The following is a 21,056-nucleotide window of genomic DNA, read 5'->3' as shown; positions in this document are numbered from 1 at the left end:
CATTCACAAAAGGAGGAAACATGCGTGCGCCACAGTTGGATGTTTTGTGCAACTTTGTCATAAAGGCCTGGAACGACATCGATGCAGAAACAGTCATAAAGTCTTTCAAGAAGTGTGGCATATCGAACTCATTAGATGGTATGGAGGACGACTATCTGTGGGAAGGTGAAGAGGATGCCGAAGAAGAGACCACATCATCTGATACGGAATTGGTACAAGATCCATACGATGACTGCCTTACAGATGTACCACAAGATCTCATAGACTTACTTATGAGATCAGATGACGAAGAGGAGGATTTTGAAGGTTTTTAAAGGGAACGTTATAAATCCTGTAGAAATCGCTTGGATTTATGGGAAGTTATGGAACGTTTAATGCACTTGCACTGTTTCATGCACTACGTTATTTATGTTTGCCGTTATTCAGAAGTGACAGTTTTTGATATGGTTTTAAATAAAATGTTTCCGAGTAAAGCAAGATTGTTTCTACAACCAATTTCTTTGCGTTCAGTCTTTCAGTTTGTAAAATAAACGCTTATAGGTACCCACTGCCCACTGATAAAGCCTTACTGCTCACCCACAGGGAGGAGGACTAGACTAATACGGTAAGTTCAAAATACCGGTACATACTCGGAATGGCTATGCTGCGCTGGAAGTGGGGGGTCGTCTTATACGGCGAGTATAGCACTAAACCTAAAATTTTTCTGCCAAAGTCGGGGGTCGTCTTATACGCCGGGTCGTCTTATACGCCGGAAAATACGGTAAGTAATATATTTATACACACAAATAGGTCTGATGAGTGTATGACATCATCTCTTGCCTGAGTGTGCACAATAAATACTTAACACTACCCTCTGATAAATCCTTACTGCTTGCCCACACTACCACAAATAGAGAGTAAGGTATTATCTACGTTTACCTCTGCCTACCTTTAGCGATCCACAGGATTCTGTGCACACTATACCTTACTTTTGTATATTATATACAGAGCCGACTACCTACATGCAGTCAAAGCCAAACTAAGAGACCTATTCCTGCCCAATATGCTTGTGTACCTGGCTAAGCTGAAAGTGATTTGTGTCTCCGCACCCACTTCCTTATGAGCCAGAGGCCTCTCAGTGGCCTACTGAGTGCCTTCAGCTCCGCTAGTGAGACCTACCGGCCTTTCCCAGAGGAGTCTAGGGACCCCTATAACTCAAGCAGTGTGGGATGTCTGAGCCCGGAGGGTTTTGAGCCCCCCGGGAGGGGGCATAGACGCCGCAGGGGTTTGCTCGACTCCTCTGGAACTGAAGGGGGTCTCGGGCAGGAGAACAATGATCCCCACCCTGGAGTACCCTTCTCCCAACCCCCCCCCAGGTTACTCGCAGGAGAATGCCTGTGATGGAAACTGAAGGGTGAATGTTTGCTTCTTTTTTTCCGATCTCCCCCATGGCTGTAGCAAACCACAGCTTTTCCTTTGTTGCCCTCATCATAGTGAGTCTGTCTTTTGGAGGGCAGATGAAGTTACTGAACGGGTTGATCCGCGTGCATACCATTAGGCTCTATGTCAATTGATCCTTTGTAGGAGGAAGTCCACCTTTAATGCCTGTTCTTATGATAAACATGCTGGTAGGACTATATTGGGAAAGGAGGAGTAGGGAGGTATTGGATGTTTTCAGTTTTTTCCTGTTGCTTTTGCTTTGATGATTTTGTTGCACACACCAAGCATTGCATGCACTCACCACTGCCCTACACTTGCAGGCCTTTCGCTGGGGAGCTATTTGCGAATACACACCATGACGGGGATAGGAGTTGGCCTAACGGCTCGGGCAGTCGACTTTGAATCTGGGGAACGCGGAACATCCTGTGATTCTGGCCAAATCACTTAATCTCCCCGTGCCTAACACAAATTAATGTGTGTCCTCATGATACCCGATACTCCGGGTCAAGTTGGCGCTATGTTAAAATAAATAAAATTAAAAAATTACCCCGGCCCAGGACATCTACCCATTAGCATGGCTAATTTCCAAGTTTTGACGTGGAATGTCAACAGTCTGCTGGACCAGATCAAGTGCACAGCCATCCTCCGCTATGGTAAAAGAACCTATACAGCGGTCTTGATACTGCAGGAGACTCCTCTTCTGGGCACCAACTGCTCCTTTCTGTGTAGGTTCTGCTACGACCAAGCCTACCATGTGGGACATATCAGGCGGTCCAGGGACAGGACTATACTCTTACACAAAGCATTCTACTTGGCAGTGACTCGGACTGTCTCATTTCCACAGGGCAGTTGTTTTATGGTTGTCACGGGGCCTCTAGTGTCACCATGGAACGAGGCGAGGACCTTAACCATTGTTCCTTTCCGCCCCGTCCTCAGGAACCCTACTGTCCCTTTAACGCGGCTTGGATCTCCCCGGTGGAGGTGGACTCCGCTCCTCTGACGTCAGGCGATTTCGGCCTATCAGCACCGGAGGGGCAGATAAGGAAGAGCACCCGGAACAGCACAGCGCGAAAGCCGGAGAAGGGAGTCGGGAGCTGAACGCAGTTCAGGATTTTGGTACGAGGACGAGAAGTAGACGAAGGGACCAGGAGTACGCCCGGAGGCCATCGTCACCACGAGCCGCCCTGCCGCACTTCTGGGGATGTGTGGCTGGACAAGGTACGGGGCCGTTTGAAGGGATTGTTTGTCTCACGGGGTGGGAACATATAGGGGAAGTCTGAGGTAGGACCCGGTACACCCACTGTGTGTCTCACTCCCGGTACTTCTTTTTCCTTTGTGACACAAACACCGTGAAAAGATTGCTTACGTTTGGTGTCGGGCCCCGGTGACTCCTCACTCCCCCTTTTCCCCCTCCTTATCTACGAAGCTCTCGGACGTGTCAGTAATGGTCGGTTTGTCTTCTCCTTCTTTTTCATGACGCCGAGACGCGGAACCAAGACAAGAAGTCCCGGACCCAGTGAAAAGAAACTTGAGGACCTCACTTCTTTCCCTTCGTTGTGTAGTCAAAGACTGACTCTGTTTACTTTGTTGATCGTGAAATAAATAACTATCCTCTACTTACGAACGACTATTGGCCATTATTACCCTCAGATCCGACCTCATACGACCCCCTCCCTTACAATGGTGGAAGGCATACTAGACAGCAATCATATCAACCTTTTTAGTGTTTACTTACCTTCTCACTTGCTTACATATGAGGATTGTCTCTAGGGTTTCCCCAGAGGACTGCTATCCTTGGGGGGGCTGGTGGTGGGGGGGGGGTAGTTCTGCAACTCAGCACCAGGCCCTGAGCTGAATTCCCCTGGCCCCCCAGTGGGCATTGACAGAGAGCGGCATGACAGTTGGGATCCTGGATGGACTCCCTAAGTCTGTGCGACGCTTGAAGAGCCTGGCATGCTACTGATAGGGAATATATGCACATGGTGGCCTCGGCTAAGACCATCTTGAGAATCAATCTCCTTCTTCTCCCAGCCACAGATAATCTCCACATGACTGCAAAGCACATACTCCCTTGGGGTATTTCTGATCACTCCCTGGTGCTCGTTTATTTTGGGGCTCCAGTCCAAACTAGTTACCCGATGTAGCGGCTTAACGTCTGGTGCCTTACGGTTGAGCTATTCAGCTAGCACATTCGGACGGAACTTGACTTCTACTTTGAGACCAACTCAGGTTAATTGACCTCCTCTGGTTCACTATGGGCGGCCAGCAAAGCCACGATAAGGGGAATTGCTAAATCCTACCTCCGCAGGGTGGAGAGGCTCAAAGAGGAGGAGCTTGCATGTATAGAATCCAAAATACTCACGCTCAAGATGCTGCTCCGCCGGGGCCCCTGAGGGTATTCATAGGCAACTTGAGGTAGACGGGACCTCACTGCGCTAGCTGATGCCTGATGAGTCTCATTTGTATTAGAGGGTGTCCACTCAGACAGTCTACCAAAACGGTGATAAGAATAGGAAACTCCTCTACTGGCTTGCAATGGTCAAAATGATATCTCACAGAAACCCCGTCATCAAGAACATAATGGGCCGGTACCTCACCATTCCTGACATTATATACGAAGCATTTGCTGCCTATTACCAAGCCTTCTTTTCCCATCACCTTGGGTCCAAGCAGGAGTGTACTAGCCTGCTTCTTAATAATGTAACTTTGACCAAACTCACTGCACCCCAAAATGGGGACCGTGAGTCTGCAATCCCGACAGATGAGTTAGAGGCGGCCATACACAACCGGATTACTGGTCAAACCTCAGGGACAGATGGGTTCCCTGCAGAGAACTATTGGTGTTTTTGCTCTGTGCTTACTCCTCACCTGGCGCATCCATTCTCTGACTTTGAATGGCAGGGTTTCTTTGACCCGGAGTTGGATGTGCCTCCCCAAAGCCGTCCCAATGAAGGGGCAAACGCCCGCCACCTGTGCCTCATTCCATCCCATTTTGTTGATTAACTCAGATCTTAAAATTTCCCCCAAAGTTTTGCCGAACAAAATACTGCAGGTGCTGATCCACCTCATTCATACCGAGAATGCAGCTTTATGCCAAACCGCAGAACCCATCACTGCATACAGTGCTTTAATATTGCTTTGGGCCATAGTCTGGAGATTACTGACCCCAGCGCGCTATTACTAGTCGATTTCGAGAAAGCATTTGACATGGTTGACGGGTCTTACCTAAACCAGGTTGTGCATTGCATGGGTATGGGCCTCTAATATCATAGCTGTGTCCGACTCCTCTATAGGGAACTCTCCGCCCAGGGCCAAATTACTGAATGCTCTCCACACCCTTTCCTTTCCACAGGGGCACTAGACTGGGGTGCCCTCTCCCTCCCCTTCACTTTGCCCTGGCTATAGAATCCCTGGCTACACTCATCCGGTGCAATGCTCGGGTGTGGGGATGGAAGTGGGGGAAAGGCACAGAGGATAAGATAGCCATATACGCCGACCATGTGCTACTCTTCGTGATCCAACTGCAGCTATCGGGCTCTCTAGTTCTCCACATTTTGAGGGTGTTTATGGAAGCCTCTGGCCTCTGTGTGAACTGGCTAAAGTCTCTTTTGGTTGCACTGAAGGGTGACACGACAATAGTTAGCTGGACGAGTTGTGCTCAACTTGCTCTGAACAAGAACAAAATGAGCCCCTTTGGCAGAGGTCTGTGTGGGTCTTATGAATGTGTTTGATAAAGAAAGTTATGCCTCTTCCTGCCCAGGCGAAAACCTTAATACAACAACTTTTATTTATTGCTACTGAGTTGTATCCAAAGCAGGAAAACTGAAAAGATTAACCCAGTTTCTTAGCAAGTTTATCCTTGAGAAGGAGACTGATTAACGAGGGACCCAATAGTCTTGAGGCTATGTCAGTGGACCAATCCTCACCAGCAATACCCTTCCCAATTCAACCTGATGCTTCCCTAAACTGAAGACCTCTGATTACAACCCCTCAATAGTTGTAAATGTATGGATTTATGGAAGACCATTACATATTCTTTTATCCTGAAAACCTGGACTTATGTTCCTAGATAATTGAGCATTATATCTTGGGAATCTTTCAGCACTTAATTAGTTCATTTCTTTGAAACCTCCATTCTTTTAAAGAGATAAGGAAGCACTACAGAAGTGATTTCCATAAGTGAAAGTCTAGGACTTTGCTTGTATATGTTCCTACCCATACAGGGAGCTTTGGATGCAGAAACTAGGGAATTGTTCTGCAGATCAAAATGACACACAATCTTGTGTCCTTCTCCATACTCGCAAATTCTGGATACTCAAACTGAACTGTGGAATACCGACTTATATACTTGTGGGATGGAATTATAACCAAATGAGTAGTAGTTGGTACCGTGATTAGATATTGTTCAGTCCTTCTCTTAGATGAAATTAGGCCTTGGATGGACTTGGTTTTTTGATTACTATTGCTTTTTTCTCCCTCACCATAGATTACTACCAGAGACAGTGGAGGTATTTGGCGATGTTTTATTTACGCATGATTTTTTGGAATTGGTTGGTATATGTTGCACTTTTCCGTTTTTTCTTTGCTGCTTTCCTGCATATCATTGATATGCGGCTGTTCTTGCATCACGTATATTCACGCACATTATTATCATCACCACTCAAGTTAAGATCTGGGGGTGATTGGGGTCCCCTCTAAACATCCAGATTATAAGACCTTCTTCACCCACCAGTTTCCTTCCATTTTCAGTTGGGCTACGAGGGATCCACACTGTGCATGTATGCTAATGTGTTTCCTATATGCTATTGCAGCCATACTAAGTCACGGTGGGCCTTATTTATTTGTCAGATGTACACCAGTTACTGTATGGTGTCACGATGTCCTCTTTATTTCTTATTTGTTTACTTAGCCTTGAAAATGTCACGGGACAATTTCCCAGTGTGGCGACGAAACACGTGTTGGCTGGCTAAGAACTCTATAAAGTAACAAGAGAAGGAAAATAATAAAAGCAAGAAAGGATTACGACTACTTTGTTTATAATTTGTGTACACTATTTTACATTATTATTGTCTTTACCCTGCAGACGTGTGCTGAGGATTGTATATACGTCTTGGATTTTAGATTGATTCCTTTCTGATATAGCAAACGTCGCCTAGAACCTGAAACCTGTTAGAGGTAACGATACTCAAGTGGAAAGCTACTTCATCTTGGTTATTAGGCTCCATGCTTACGACAGGCACCCATATTTCTTGATGCAGCTCTGCAGTTTCGGGGGTAGTTAACCCTGACTTGGGCTGCTTCCTTTCGCTGTTGCACCAAAGATCTAGAAGAAGAGTCCTGTGGGTTTATGGTGGCATTGCCCCCTGTCTTCTACCAGGTCTTTTGGTCAAAGTTTTTCCATAAACTGGGGCTTGGGTGTGTCTGCAATACCAATTTCTTTTATTCCTTAGCGCATATCTGCTTTGAGAGTTCAACCACCTTCTCACCAGATAGACCATCAAGCTGTGAAGGAGAATCCACTGACTCATGCAAATCATGCCCAGCAGAAACGTCTTCCCTTCTTACTTGGCAACCTTATGTGGTATTCAGTTTCAGTTTTTAACGTCTTTATTTCGATTTTTCATCATAAAAGACACATATATACAAAAGATTTACATAGTCTACAATAAATACAGCATAGTCATAACGATATAAATATCCAGATACATACAGTAACCAAAACAGAAAAAAAGGAACAAAACCAATCGTTAAAAAAAAAAAAGAAAAACAAATGAGGTTAAGATCTCAATTAAACATACATATAAAGACGTCAAGGGAAATGGTAAAATCATTTGAGCATATATAAAAGTAGCAGATCATCAATGCTATTAAATTCATAGACCAAAGAAACAGTCAGGGAATACAGGTTCATGGTATACAGGTTGTTTAGATCGTGAATTATGAACTGATTAACTTAGACCTTATCAACCAAGCCCACCCGAGGAATTTCGCCAATCCTATAGTTAGCCATTCAGAAGTATTCGTTTTCAAGGTGTACAATGCTTCACTACTCACTCGGGTGTTTAGTCTAGTACATACAGGTTTCAGCCACTTTTTACGAGGTTCATGATAGGCAGTACAGACAAATAAAAAGTGGCCTAGTGTTTCTTCACAAACGGCACAACAGGGACAGAAGCTTGACTCCAGCCCCTGCCAGCCGCTAGTAAAGGCCCTCAGGGGCAATGTGCCCACACGGAATTGGTGATATAGTTTCCTATCCAATGTTTTAAGGATTACATCCCAATATACTTCTTTGTTAGGAATTACTTTGTGGAGCAAAAACTGGCCTGTCAAGTTCGCTTTGTCAGAAAGTGCAACATGTTCCGTTTTTACCATGGACCAGAAAAAAACTTTGAATTCATCCTTAGTAGGAAAGGTTTGGGAACCCGGCTCTGACCATAGCAAAGGTAGACCCATTTCAATAAGGGTGTTCTTGATTTGCTTTAGCCACGGTATATTGCCTGCCCCTTGTTGCTGTCTCACATCTTGAAGCTCACGGGCAAACATGGCCAGTTCCGGGGTGGACCATATGCGTCTTCATAGAGCCACCATCCTGTACTGGGCCTGATGTTTAATGGTGTGCATGCCCATATCCATCAGAAGTGGAAGGACTGGTGTTGATGGCGGGAGACTAACTAGGTTACGAAGAAATTTATTCTGTATCCTATCCAGGACAGCCAAGTCCACACAACCCCAAATATCTGCCCCATACAATATCGCTGAGCTGATTTTAGCACTGTAGATTTTGAGCGCGGGCAGTACTCTTTTAGTCAGGGAGCGCCGCTGCTCTTTTACTAGGCAGCCGGTCAAGCGGGCAAATTTCAGACAGAGTGCCTCTACTTGCTCTTTCCATTTTAACCTGTAATCCAAGGTAACACCAAGATAGGTCATTACATCTACCTGTTCCAGTCTGGACCCATTCATTAGAATATTGCCCCTCAATGGCTTTTTCTTGGTCAAGACCATAAACTTGGTTTTGTTAATATTAATCTCAAGATCATTCAAATTACAAAAATCCATAAATTTGTTTATTGCAACCTGTAAACCCTTCTGCGTTTTGGCCAATATGAGGGTATCGTCAGCGAAAATTAAAAGTGGGAATTTTGTCCCACCCAGTGAAGGAGCATCAGTGGGGGTGTCTGAAAGGAACTTAACCACCTGATTAATAAAGAGCACAAATAGGGTGGGGGCCAGGACACAACCCTGCCTCACACCACGGGTCACGGGGAAGGATTCGGTAACCTGGCCCTGACGACCCCATCTGACTCTTGCGAAGTTACCCTCGTGCATCCTAATGGTAAGATCTAGAAGTGCAGAAGGAACCCCCATCCTTCTCAGTGCAGCCCACATCTTCCCTCTAGGGACCAGATCAAACGCTGATTTGAGGTCCACAAATGCAGCGAAGATCTTCCCATCTCTCAATAGCACAGTTTTCCAATAGATCATGACAAATCTTAAAATCTGATCAACTGTGCTAATGTGTGCCCTAAACCCAGCCTGCATTGGAGACAGGATATCTTCATCTATCATCCACAAATGAATCTTCCCCAACAACATTCTGGCTATTACTTTTTGAAGGGCGTCGATGAGGCTGATGGGGCGGTAATTTCCCGCATCAGATCTATCCCCTTTTTTATGCACTGGCAAAATCTCGGCCCCTTTCCAGGAGTTTGGGATCCTAGTGCCCCTGGCTATAGCGTTTGCTAAGTTTAATATATACGGGACCCAGTGTTTTTGGTCATATTTGAAGAGGTCCGCGGGGATGCAATCTATGCCGGGGGCTTTGCCATTCTGCACTTGTTTAAGAGCAGAAATAGCTTCGGTTTCGGTAAAAACAACGTGATCAGATGAGGACAATTCAGGCTGCACACTGGCATCTTCCCTAATGGTAGTGAGGGAGATCCGTTCCGTGTGGCTGAACTGCACCTCATAATGTTTGACCCATTGCTCTGCTGGGACGTGGTTTACCGGACTTATGTGGTATTCACCATGGGAAGCTTCTCTTTTGCTTTCTTCCGCGGTGCTATTTTAGAAGTGCAGGTCGCACTTAGCTTCCTGCCACCAAATATGTGTAGCTCGTCTTGGGCTCATGGGCAGGGGAAGCACCACAAGGTAGACAGGAGACTGACACTCCCTGCAAGTGTGAGGGAAAAGCCCACAGGGAGACTCAAGCACAATCCCACTGGAAATAGAGCCTGTAACATGGGGCACCCAGCAGGGGCTGACCCTGCCTGGAGTACCTTGGAAGGAAATCTCTGATTCAGCACACCTGTCCAGGCATACGCCGACTTCAGCCTGCAATAATCGCCCCCTCCCGAAATTGTGCAGCAGAACCGCACCCAACAGCCAGCTATGCCCCTCTCCCCATTACTCTTTGACTTGTATATAAGCCGCTTGCATGTAACATCAGCGCCAGCCAAAATTTCGCACCATTTGAATGGAATGGGTGGATGAAAAAATTAGCCCTATATGCGGACAACCTAATGATCTTCACAAAGGAGTGCACCAATATTTTACCTTTGCTGCAGCAACTCCTAAAGGATTTTTGGAAGGTCTCCGGTTATCTAATTAACCGACAAAAAACAGAAATCATGTCCTGAAACACACATTCCATCAACTCATTGATCAAACAAAAAATTTGATATTTACGGGTGCAGGCCACTCATGACATTACCTTGCTAGCCCAGACAAATCTTGAGCTTAAAATGAAAGTGTCAAGATTACTATTAAGATCCTGGGGGATTCTTCCTCTTTCTATTTTGGACCGCTCCGAACTGGTTAAAATGTCAATCCTACCAAAATTCACATTTATTTTTAATGCAATCCCTCTATCCTTTATTGTTAAAACAATAAAAGCATGCAAGGAGATATATATATATAGTTTTGTCTGGTCCAGTTAAGGAGTGAGGATCGCCTGGAAGAAATTGGGACGTTTGAAGTTAGAAGGTGGTATCGCAAGCTCCGATTTCCGTTTTTATTAATGGGCATTCCAGTTACAAAATGTAAGATCGCTTTTTTTTGGTTCTTTGTGCTTTCCTCCCTTCCTCCAAGCTATGATGAAAAATCTTCCCTTGGGTGGCGATGGCTTTCTTTTTAAGTTTGGTCACTCTAAATTTTTTAAGAAAGTCAAACTAAAGGTCTTGAGATCTGCTAACAAGCTCTGGTATCAGGTTAGAAGGATTTTGAAGATTCCTTATTATAGCTCGCTTGCCCCTATTCCGAATTCCCCATGCACGCCCAAGTGCATTAAGGATAATCTGACTGCTCCGTTGAAGGAAGAAGGGATTGACAAATGGGGTCAACTTTTACAAAACAAAAAACTACATCCTTGGGAGTTTTTAAGGAACATCACAAATCGGAGACTTTCTAGATTCAAATTTTACCAGTTATCAAGCTGGGCCGCTAGTTTAGGTAAAGATGGGGAAGGAAATGAAGATTGTGAAAACATTCTGCTTGGGCCACTCTACCAATGTAAAGGAGTTTCCAAATGGTACTGGATGTTGTTAAAAGGGGACCCACCACCAATCCCTATGTTCTGGCTGTGTCCCCAGATCCAGGGCTTCTGGCAAGATGTTGGTAAGACCATCTGAGAGGTTCTGGGGCAAGAAATTGAGGTAAGCTATGCCCTAGTTATTTTTGGGGTCCTACCAGGGTTCCTACCAGGAGAGAGTGATAACTGTAAACTTACAAGACTACAAGCACACTTATTATTCATCTTAATCCTCCTGGCAAGAAGAGAAAGCTGTTTAAAGTGGTTATCGCCCCTGCCCCCAGTGCTTCTGGATTGCGTCACTTCAGTCAATAGAGTTAATACGTTGGTTGTCTCTCTAAAAAAGGAACTAGTTTTTGGGTGGCTTAGGAAGATTGGGTCAATAAATTACGAAATAAGTAAAGACTAAGGCTGTTCCTTAGGGAAATCATTACGTTTCACATCCTTTTGTGTAGGAGTCTCGAGGTTGGTCCTTCAGGGTTCCTGGAGGTGGTAAGGCAACAGTTAGTAGATGAGACCTCCCTCCATAGGAGCTGTTAAAGAGCTGGTACTCTCTAAGAGACAATTACTTACTTATTTATGAATGATGACAGAAAATAATAAATAAATCAAGGGCAGAAAAATGTGTAGAAAAAATGCCAAAACCGAGGGCAGAAAATGTGCAGAAAAGGCAAAAGAGAGCAAGAAACGAGCAGAGGAGGCACAAACAGAGAGCAGCAGGTAGACGGGCATCAGGGGGTGGCGGACTGCGGGCAAGATAGATAGGAGAACTGTTGCAGTAGGAGCTGGCACGAAGACCTGCTAAAATGCACCAATGCTTGAATGTGTAAGACAGGTTTTTGTAGTCCTGTTGAACCCTACCCAATATATAGTTGAAGTGGCGTCAATACTTTTGGGTTACTAACATGGAACATGGGTATTCCAGATGATTGTTCATTCAAGATCACATGAAACAGAATATACATTTAAACATATTTGTTTTAAAGTATTTATTTCAAAACTCCGGGATCAGGTGCACACATTACTGATAATAGCACTGAAGATATAAAAAACATCTAAGCTTTTCAATAATCGTGAGAACAGGGGAAAATTGTAAAATCACAATGTATAGCCCTTACCACCCTCACTGTGCTTTCTATAAGCACTATGCTGGTTCTAGCAGATGAATATAGAATACGTTTGAATTTCAGAGGTGGTGCGCATACCTGGATAACATGATAACATGATTTGTTGTCTGTTTGGAATAACTTGCCAGCCATTTCGAGCACATGGGCAATGAGATTGTGTCTATGCAAACACAATCCTGGCACCAGTTAATGAAGGCAGAATGGAATGCTTTGCAGAGCCTCGGACAGATTTGCTGGGGGGTTCTTTAATCTAGACTGAATCCATGCCTTGCTCATCTTGAACTGCGATCTTCAACCTGGGTAAAAATGTATCCCTCCAGTTTGACAGAGATTTCACAGGGGTTTTATAGTATTAGCGACCTATTTTATCTCGCTTGAGGAATGTCTTGACATAAATATATACATCATTGTCTGGGTTATAGTTGCTATTTGACCTTGAAAAAGGCACCTGTCCCAGACTGATGTTGCACAAACTATTCTATGTCATTGATGGAAATATTTGAAATCTTAGGGGGGTGGGAGCGCACCAGACACGCCCCAACGTAATTACATCTTGCATGATGGTTCATGTGGTTCATTCTTTCTCGCTCAATTCAATTCAAAGTGTTCATAGCCAGTGCTGTATTATTAGTTTAAATTTGTATCCCTAGACACGTGTTTCATGATTCCTCAATCGTCAGTAGGGAAAAAAAGCAAAGTTCATAGGTTGCAGGGCGTGCTGCCTCATCTCTCAGAACCAGTTCCACTCACAGCATGAAGATGCAGGCTCCCGAGCTCGTCAGCTCACAAACGTTATACTCTTAGGGGGGTGGGAGCGCACCAGACACACCCCAACGTAATTACATCTTGCATGATGGTTCATGTAGTTCATTCTTTCTCGCTCAATTCAATTCAAAGTGTTCATAGCCAGTGCTGTATTATTAGTTTCAATTCGTATCCTTAGACACGTGTTTCATGATTCCTCAATCGTCAGTAGGGAAAAAAAGCAAAGTTCATAGGTTACAGGGCGTTCTGCCTCATCTCTCAGGACCAGTTCCACTCACAGCATGAAGATGCAGGCTCCCGAGCTCGTCAGCTCACAAACTTTATACTCTTAGGGGGGTGGGAGCGCACCAGACACGCCCCAACGTAATTACCTCTTGCATGATGGTTCATGCATTCATTCTTTCTCGCTCGCTCAATTCAATTCAAAGTGTTCATAGCCAGTGCTGTATTATTAGTTTCAGTTCGTATCCCTAGGTATCAAGGCACTGAGTAGGTGCAGGATCTGCAAGTAGGATCAGTTGAAGAGCCAGGTTTTCAGTTTCTTGCGGAAATCTATAAGTGACCCGGCTGACCTGATGTGCTGGGGAGTCGTTCCGGGATTTGGCTGCCAGGCCTTACCCCTGTCTTGCTTCTATGGATATGGGGGGTCGTGAATGAGTGCCAGTGAGGCAAAGCAAAGGTTCCTGGTAGGTTGGTGGAAGTGTAGACGATGATTGGGGTAGGTGGACCCTCGTTGTGAAGTGCCTTGTTGGCATGATTGAACTGTCAGCGTTTCTAAATGGGGAACCAGTGTAGTTTTCGGAGGAGAGGTATGTGTGGCGGGTAGGGTTGAGGATTAGTCTGACTTTGGCATTTTGTATGGTTTCTAGCTTTTGTAGAAGGTGTGTGGATATGGCGTAGTAGAGGTTATTGCTGTAGTCCGGTCTGCTTGTAGTGAGGGCTTGGGTGACAGTTATTTTGGTGTCAGGAGAGAGCCATTTGACAATTTTTCTGAGGAAGCCAAGTATGTGAAAACAGGCGGAGGTGGTGGTGTTGATTTGATGTCTCCTTGTCAGATTAGTGTCAAGGGTGATGTCCAGGATTCTGGAGTGGTCGCGTGTGAGGACTAGATCTGTGGGCCACCAGGTGGAGTCTCAGTGTGAGGGATTGTTGCTGACCATCAGTACTTCCATCTTGTCAGCATTGAGTTTGAGGTAGGTGTCTCTCATCCACTTGGCCATGTTGGTCTCGTACATTTTGAAATTACTTTTGGTAGTGTTGGTGTCTTCTGAAAGGGATAGGATGAGTTGGGTGTCGGTGTAAGAGCAGATGTTGAGTCTGTGGGTCTGAATGATGCTTGGTAGAGGAGTCATATCAACGTTGAAGAGAGTGGAGCTGAGTGAAGAGCTTTGCAGGACTCAGCAGATGAGATTCTTGGGTTCGTAGAACGGAGGAACCTTGACCCATTACGTTCTTCCAGTCAGGAAGTAGGCTATCCTTGGACTACGGTTTCATGGAGTCTGGAGAGGAGTGTGTTGTGGGAGACTGTGTCAAAGGCCGCAGAGAGGTCCAGGAGGATAAGTGCAGCAGAGTGGCCTCGATCTAGTATGGAACGAATATTGTAAGAGTTGCAATGAGGGCCATCTCAGTACTGTGGTTACTACAGACACCAGATTGCAAACTGTCCAGGAATTTGTGGCGGGAAAGCTGACAGTTGATGGCCTTTCTATGACTTTGGCTGCGAAAAGGAGTGGACAGATGAGTAAGAAGTTGCTGAGGACTTTGGGGTCTGTGGATGGTTTCTTCAGGAGTGAGGTGACTTCTGCATGTTTCAAGTTATCCATTAAAGTGGCTGTAGCATTGCAGGTGTTGATGACAGTTGTGAGTGTCTTGCTTATCCTGGGGCTCCTTAGGCATATCTTTGTTGAAATCAGTGAGAACAAGAGAGGCATTGCTATCAGTATTTCACAGTTAAGTTAATGTGAGCTGCTGCCTAGAGTTTGAGAGAATTCGAGAGTGATCTGGTTGACAGGCTTCCCCGCGAGATCTGTGCTACATAGCACTTTGCTTGCTTTCAGTACACATTTGAGGGGCTGCGATTAAGTGGAGTTTATTGGTTAATTTAATCTGTTATTTTGCAATGATGTGACAGTTGAATCAGGGATATTGGAGGCATATTTAGTTTAGTAAATGGATCATAAGTGTATGTCAGTAAGACCAATTAGTGGTTGAAACCCTTGTTCATCACCCTAGTCATGATTGAGGCTTTCCAGGTTGAGAAGAATGAGAACATAATCTTTTCTATGTCATTGGGGTTGTCTCCTTTCAGGTGAAAAGGTTGTCCTTCATTGAGTTTACCAACCATAGACTGCAACACGATTCTACCAACCTACTGTATTAGTTTTCCTATGTTATGGGTCCCCAATAAATTGATGATCCCTTCCACTGAAGATATTTAAAGTTCAAGCATTCAGGCATACTTTTCTACAAATACGCAGTGTGTTGCATGTGTGTCATTATATAAATTGCCTGTCCTCTCCCTTCATTGAGTTCAGGGGTCAGAACTTGCTAGGTGCACCAAGAGTGGCTGGTGAATTGGGCTACTAACCTGGGCTCACTCCCCTGAGCTGTAGTACAACTGCATGCTTGTGCCCAATTCCACCAGTGTGTTAATGTAGACATCTTGCATTCTGTTGTATAGTTTTCTCTGTTTGCTCCTCCTTTGTGTTTTTTTATCCGTCAATGAAAACCAAGCATTAGAAAATTAAGTGGGGCTTAGTATTAGTTTTGCAGTGAGTGGATTTAGACTGCAGAGGATTTATTTCAGGTGCACATCCACACAGAGGGTGACGTATTGCAGAGAGAAACGACACAAGAAGGTGATGGAGGTCAGGGAGGTTCATGAAAACTGTGGGGCTCTTTTCAGAAAACATGGATTCAAAGGCCTGACAGCTTTCGAATCCACCAAATGCTGGATCTCAGTAGAGACACTGATCTTGTTAGTCTACACCCCAGCTGAGCACAATGCATTGGGATGGACTTGCGCCTTGCCTCATGCAAAATTTTATCGCAGGAGCGACTCTTTGTGCTAGCAATCTGCTATCACACGACATTTCCTTGATGGAGGCAGTCCAGAGAATTAAGAATCTATTTACAGAAGTACTTAAGCTCCCTTAATTAGCGATTTAACCCTACACTGTCAGGGTATTTGAGCAACAATGTCTGACTCTATGCAGCTGTATATCAGACAAATGCCTTCACAATTTTCATGGTTCAAAATGCTTAGATCAGACACAGAATATGCACTTATTGTGTGCTATGTCTAGAAACATACATGCACATAATGCAGTACAACATTATTGTGCATCCTCTGTATGTCTTGGGTGTAAAAAAATAAAAGTCTTTGGTGTGTAAAAAAAGAAAAGAAAATGATGATTTGAAGCATATAAGAGCTTTAACCTGGTTTTCAATGGCTTGCATTTGAAGTGATGTAGATGTTGCACATTCATTCAGTGAAGACGTTCTCAAATCCGCATTTTTAACTGAAATAATCTCTTCTTACTTTGTATGTTGTAATATATTTCCATTCATATTATTTAAATAACAGGACATGACATTATTTCCTTCTGCATAAATGAGGACGAGACCTGCTTTGTTGACAAACAGGACACAAAGCTCAAGGAAAGCACTCACAACTGCACAGGTGAGTACCCTTTCTCAGCTGTTTCGGATCAGACTGTACAAGACTCTTGACAATGCCATATGTAGCCCAGTTGACCTCATTTGTAGTTCAAGTCATTCTCTGACCTTGCAGAGAATGCCACGCGCCTCTTACTGTAGCTAATTTACTGGAGAACAACCACAGTGCATTTCAGACCAATTAAGTAAATGTCCATGTATGGAAGCATATCATGGCCACTATTCAGAGTCTCCAGTACTAGCATGGTGCTGTCTTGCAGTCCCTGGGCTCAGAGGTCCACCACCATATACAGGCGATAAGTGACATAAGAGACATGTTGACCTTCTGTAATTCTCATCTTTTGTTCTTCAACTAACCCCTTGGCAGCAAATAGGACATGTTCAGTGTTAGTACACGAAGAAAGCTTCAAGGTTTCAAATTTGGATTTTCTATTTTGGATTTTCTATTATTCTTTTAATCATAGTTTTTGAGTTTTCATCATATTTTCAAGATGTTACAAAATTCAGTTTGAAACTTTCAACAGCAGACACGTGTTTCACCCTTATATGGTCATCTGGACCAGGACTTCCTCAAGGCTGTAATACATGTAATAAGAAATCTTTTACAATTGTTAATAGCAGTTTTTAATTTTTCGTTTTTGTTTCAAGTATATCTCTTATTTCACACTTTAAAAAAATCAGGAATAAATATTTGGTTGCTGACTGTTAGGCAGCTTCCTTCAATGTAAAATCCCGGTCCGCAAATGGTGTACCGGGCAAAGTTCGGGATTTTACATAGAAGGTAACTGCCTAAAAGGTACCCAAGAGCCTAATGATTCATGAATTCTTTGGAATTGTAGCTTCAAATGCAAATTTGATAGTTATGGCTCCGTTTATCATCATATTACCATGTTGTGGTACGCTGTTACAATACAAAAAATGCCCACAACAGCAGGAAGTGTCTTTCAGAGTGGTTAGTGCTAATGTTTTTTTTTCCATTTCAAAAGTGTTTATTCCAAGAATATTTGTATGCACAATCATAATTAAAGGTGTACTTGTTGAAAGATATGATGTGACACACCAACAAATGGATACATCTTGAATTAAAAGTAATGACAATATTATGAGCACAAGAACGGTACCCAAACATCATGTGTACAAAAATCAAAAAATCAATGAGCGGTCCAACGACACCATGCCTTGTCAAATAATAACAGCTGTATATATTAAAAAATGCAATAAGTTTAACAATTCCAATCTTATTAATGAGGACATGAAAACATCTTCTGAATCGTTGTTTCTATGTGTTGCCAAAGGGGGCAGACTTGCCTACAATAGTAAAACATGTGAGTGGAGTCACCAGGAGGCATTTTACAATTCCTTTTTTATTTTTTTATTTTATTTATTACTCGATCCATAGCACACATATGATTATACTTAATCAATACATATATATGCCTTCAAATACACATGATAAGACAACAAAAAGGAAACACAAAAGGAAGACACTGATCCAATGTCAACAAAAGTTATTGGCAAGATAAAACAATTAGCTCATGTTGTATCATTGGGTCCCATATCTGACTACCCAGCTTTTGCCGTTTAGGTGACTTCAAACAATAAAGGCATTCCTTCTTCTATAGCGCTGGGGCGCTCTCGGGCAGCCATGCGCTCTATAAATCCATTTTCATTTCATTCATTCATTTAATTTCATATTCAAGATTGAAGCCCTCCACATCTCAAACGAAGGAACCTCCCTCTGTAGCCAACATGAGGCTATACATAGCCGAGCCACTGTGGCAATACATGTCATGTATCTGAATTTATATGCTGGTTGATCATTTAAAAGATTTTCCCCGATCCCCAATAACCTCACTTCTTTTGTTATATGAATTGTAATACCTGTGATTTCTGACAAAAACAAATCTTTTTGTTGTTTTAATTGTAAGAGCGCGATGCAGTCATAGAACACGTGCAAGGTATCAGCCCTATCCATACTACATCTAAAACACTTCCCATCGTTATTTCCACCCACTTCATCATTCTCTCTGGTGTATGATATAAATCAAATATAGTCTTGAAATGTTGTGTTTTCAAATTTGCTGACAACAAAATCTTCCCTGCAGTATCAATCGATCTCTGCATATACTCGCCTTCCTGCCCTAGTTGTTCACTCCATTTACCATCTTGAGCAGCCAGATCGTCTGATTGCTTCTCAATTAACGTGGTGTATATTGCCCCTATCCTTGCCCTTTTTCTAATAGCCTCAACTATCGGTACCATAGTGATGCCCTCATGCAGATGATGTTTAAATAAAAAGTCGTGAATTTGCAAATATTAAAAAAATTCATGCTGTTAAAGTCAATATCTATCAACTAGCCCTGCAAATTAGGCTAATACTCCCCCGCTAATAAATCACCTAACTGTCTGATCCCCTTAAGCCTCCAACCCAACATCTTATAATCCCAAAATATAGTGGGGAATTTAAAGGTTGAATTTAACGGTGTATAATAGGTAATCTGTGGAATAGCTAGCTTTTTTTGTACCAATTTCCCTATCTTGTATGCTGCAATCATTACCTTGAACCGCGTTTTATTTTAAATAGCTTGGCTCACAAAATGTTACTAATACATTTCTGGCTTCTGCCCCTAACAACAGCTGATATATATACGGTGCTTCTGCAACCAGCATATCCTCCCCTGTCAGTAATATCCACATATTTTGCAATGCGCAAACATAATAATAAAAAGAAAAATTAGGGACCGACTACCCCACCTATCATGTGGTAGCATCATGAATTTGAATGCTTGCCTCGCTTTCCGTTGTCCCCATATGAATCTATCACATATGGATTGCACCCTCTGTGGTTGTTTTTTTGTTAATTTAAGCGGTACCGCCCTAAAATAATAGTGTTATGGGGAGGACAATCCTCTTAAGCACATTGCATCTCCCGACCAGTGTAAGGTGAAGACATTCTAACTGAACCAGCTTCTGTTTAACCCCTGAGACTATGCTGCCCCATTTACCTCTATCAAGTCTTGCAGGGTCATTCTAATTTTAATACCTAAGTATCTAGCTTCATTGGTTACCCGTACCTCTTTTTGGCAGGCCAGATTGGTACATTCAATCAGTGTTTTGGACGAGTTTAATTTTTAACCAAAAACCGCACCAAATTTTTCAGCTAATCTTTCAATCTCCATTATTAGTTGTGCTGGATCTGCTAAAGCTATTACTATGTCATCTGCATAGGCTAGGACTCACACCTGGAATTGCCCACTGCTCATGGATCTAATACGCTCGCATTGTGCTAACATAATTAAAAATGGGTTAATATACATAGCGAACAGCAGCGGAGAACAGGGACATCCCTGTCTTGTTCCCCTGCTAATATAAACTCGCTGTGATTCCCTGCCCATCACACAAATCCTCGGTCGTGGTGACTTATAAATACTTTGAATCGCCCTGATATAGCCCTGCCCAAACCCTATCCTCCACATAATGCCCCACGAAAAAGCCCAGGAAACACGATCAACCGTTTTTCTGTGTCTAGAAATATCAGCCCAAGCCTTCTATGATGCACATTAGCATAATCTATTAGAGTAAATACTCTATGAATGTGATTGACCTAACTTCTACCAGGTATGAATCCATGCTGAGATATAGACACCAAAGGCGTAATCATTAGCTAATATCTTTGCATAAACTTTACCATCAGCATTTAACAGCGATATTGGTCTATATGATCCGGGTATGTTCGGGGGCTTATCCTTATTTTTTAACACTACTATGTTAGCCTCATCCCAAGATGGAGGCAGATTCCCAACTTGAGCCTCAGGAATTTAGCATGTCAATTTTCAATACTTAAAAGAGCAACCAATATATCTCGAGCAGTAGTTTATCTGCCCTGCAGCTTTACTATTTGCAAGTGACCCCAGTGCCTCCTCCAACTCCTCAATTGTTATTAAATCATCTAATATCCCTTGCTCTTCTACACTTAACCTACTCAAATATAATTCTTGACAAAAATTCTCTGTCTTGTTCATCAAAATCACTCTGCTTATATAATTCTTGGTAAAAGTCATAAAACGCCCCCAGCATACCTTCTACTGTTTCAACCGTATTACCAGCCGCATGGATCATAGCAAGTATTTTCTGTGAGGGCGGCCTTACTCTTAACCTCTGAGCCAGACATCGACCCGTAGCTTCTACATATTCATATCTATCCTGTTTGTGAATTTTATATTGAAGGGCGATTTCATTGCACCAGATCGCATTTATTTTAGCTTTGGAACATGCAATCTTAGCATGAATATCCCTGACGTCAAGTCCCTGCATAAGCACTTGATTCAGCTCCTGTTCCGCTTTCCTTAATTCCCCAGAAGTCTCTGCCTCACAATTTGTCCTTGTTTCTGTTTGGCCAACCCAAAGCTAAGTGCAACTCCACTTATTCCCGCTTTAAGGGTATCCCATACTATAGGATTAGAGGAAGATCCTCTATTAACCTCCAGAAATTGACCCGCCCATCTAAGCATGTGCGTGATAAGTGCTTTGTCTTTTAA

At 43.3% G+C, this 21,056-nt stretch overlaps 1 protein-coding gene across 4 annotated transcripts in view; it reads left to right on the top strand.

The window, feature by feature from the left end:
- LOC147712288 (uncharacterized) overlaps positions 1 to 21,056 on the top strand; it is a 126,380-nt gene that overhangs the window by 79,441 nt on the left and 25,883 nt on the right. For 3 of the 4 annotated variants that reach the window (XR_015295988.1, XM_086923023.1, XM_086923022.1), the window contains exon 7: positions 16,427 to 16,522. The exons of the other annotated variant lie outside the window; for it this stretch is intronic. Coding sequence is in view for 2 of the 3 variants with exons in the window: in XM_086923023.1 (XP_086779149.1) it covers positions 16,427 to 16,522 (96 nt within the window). In the remaining variant the exon portion in view is untranslated. The remainder of the gene's footprint in view (positions 1 to 16,426; positions 16,523 to 21,056) is intronic. 4 annotated transcript variants of the gene reach the window in all.

The sequence above is a fragment of the Lissotriton vulgaris genome, chromosome 5 (genome assembly GCF_964263255.1).
Source record: "Lissotriton vulgaris chromosome 5, aLisVul1.2, whole genome shotgun sequence".
NCBI lineage: Eukaryota > Metazoa > Chordata > Amphibia > Caudata > Salamandridae > Lissotriton > Lissotriton vulgaris.
Note: the sequence above shows the minus strand (reverse complement) of the source record. Positions and strands in the feature narration are given on the sequence as shown.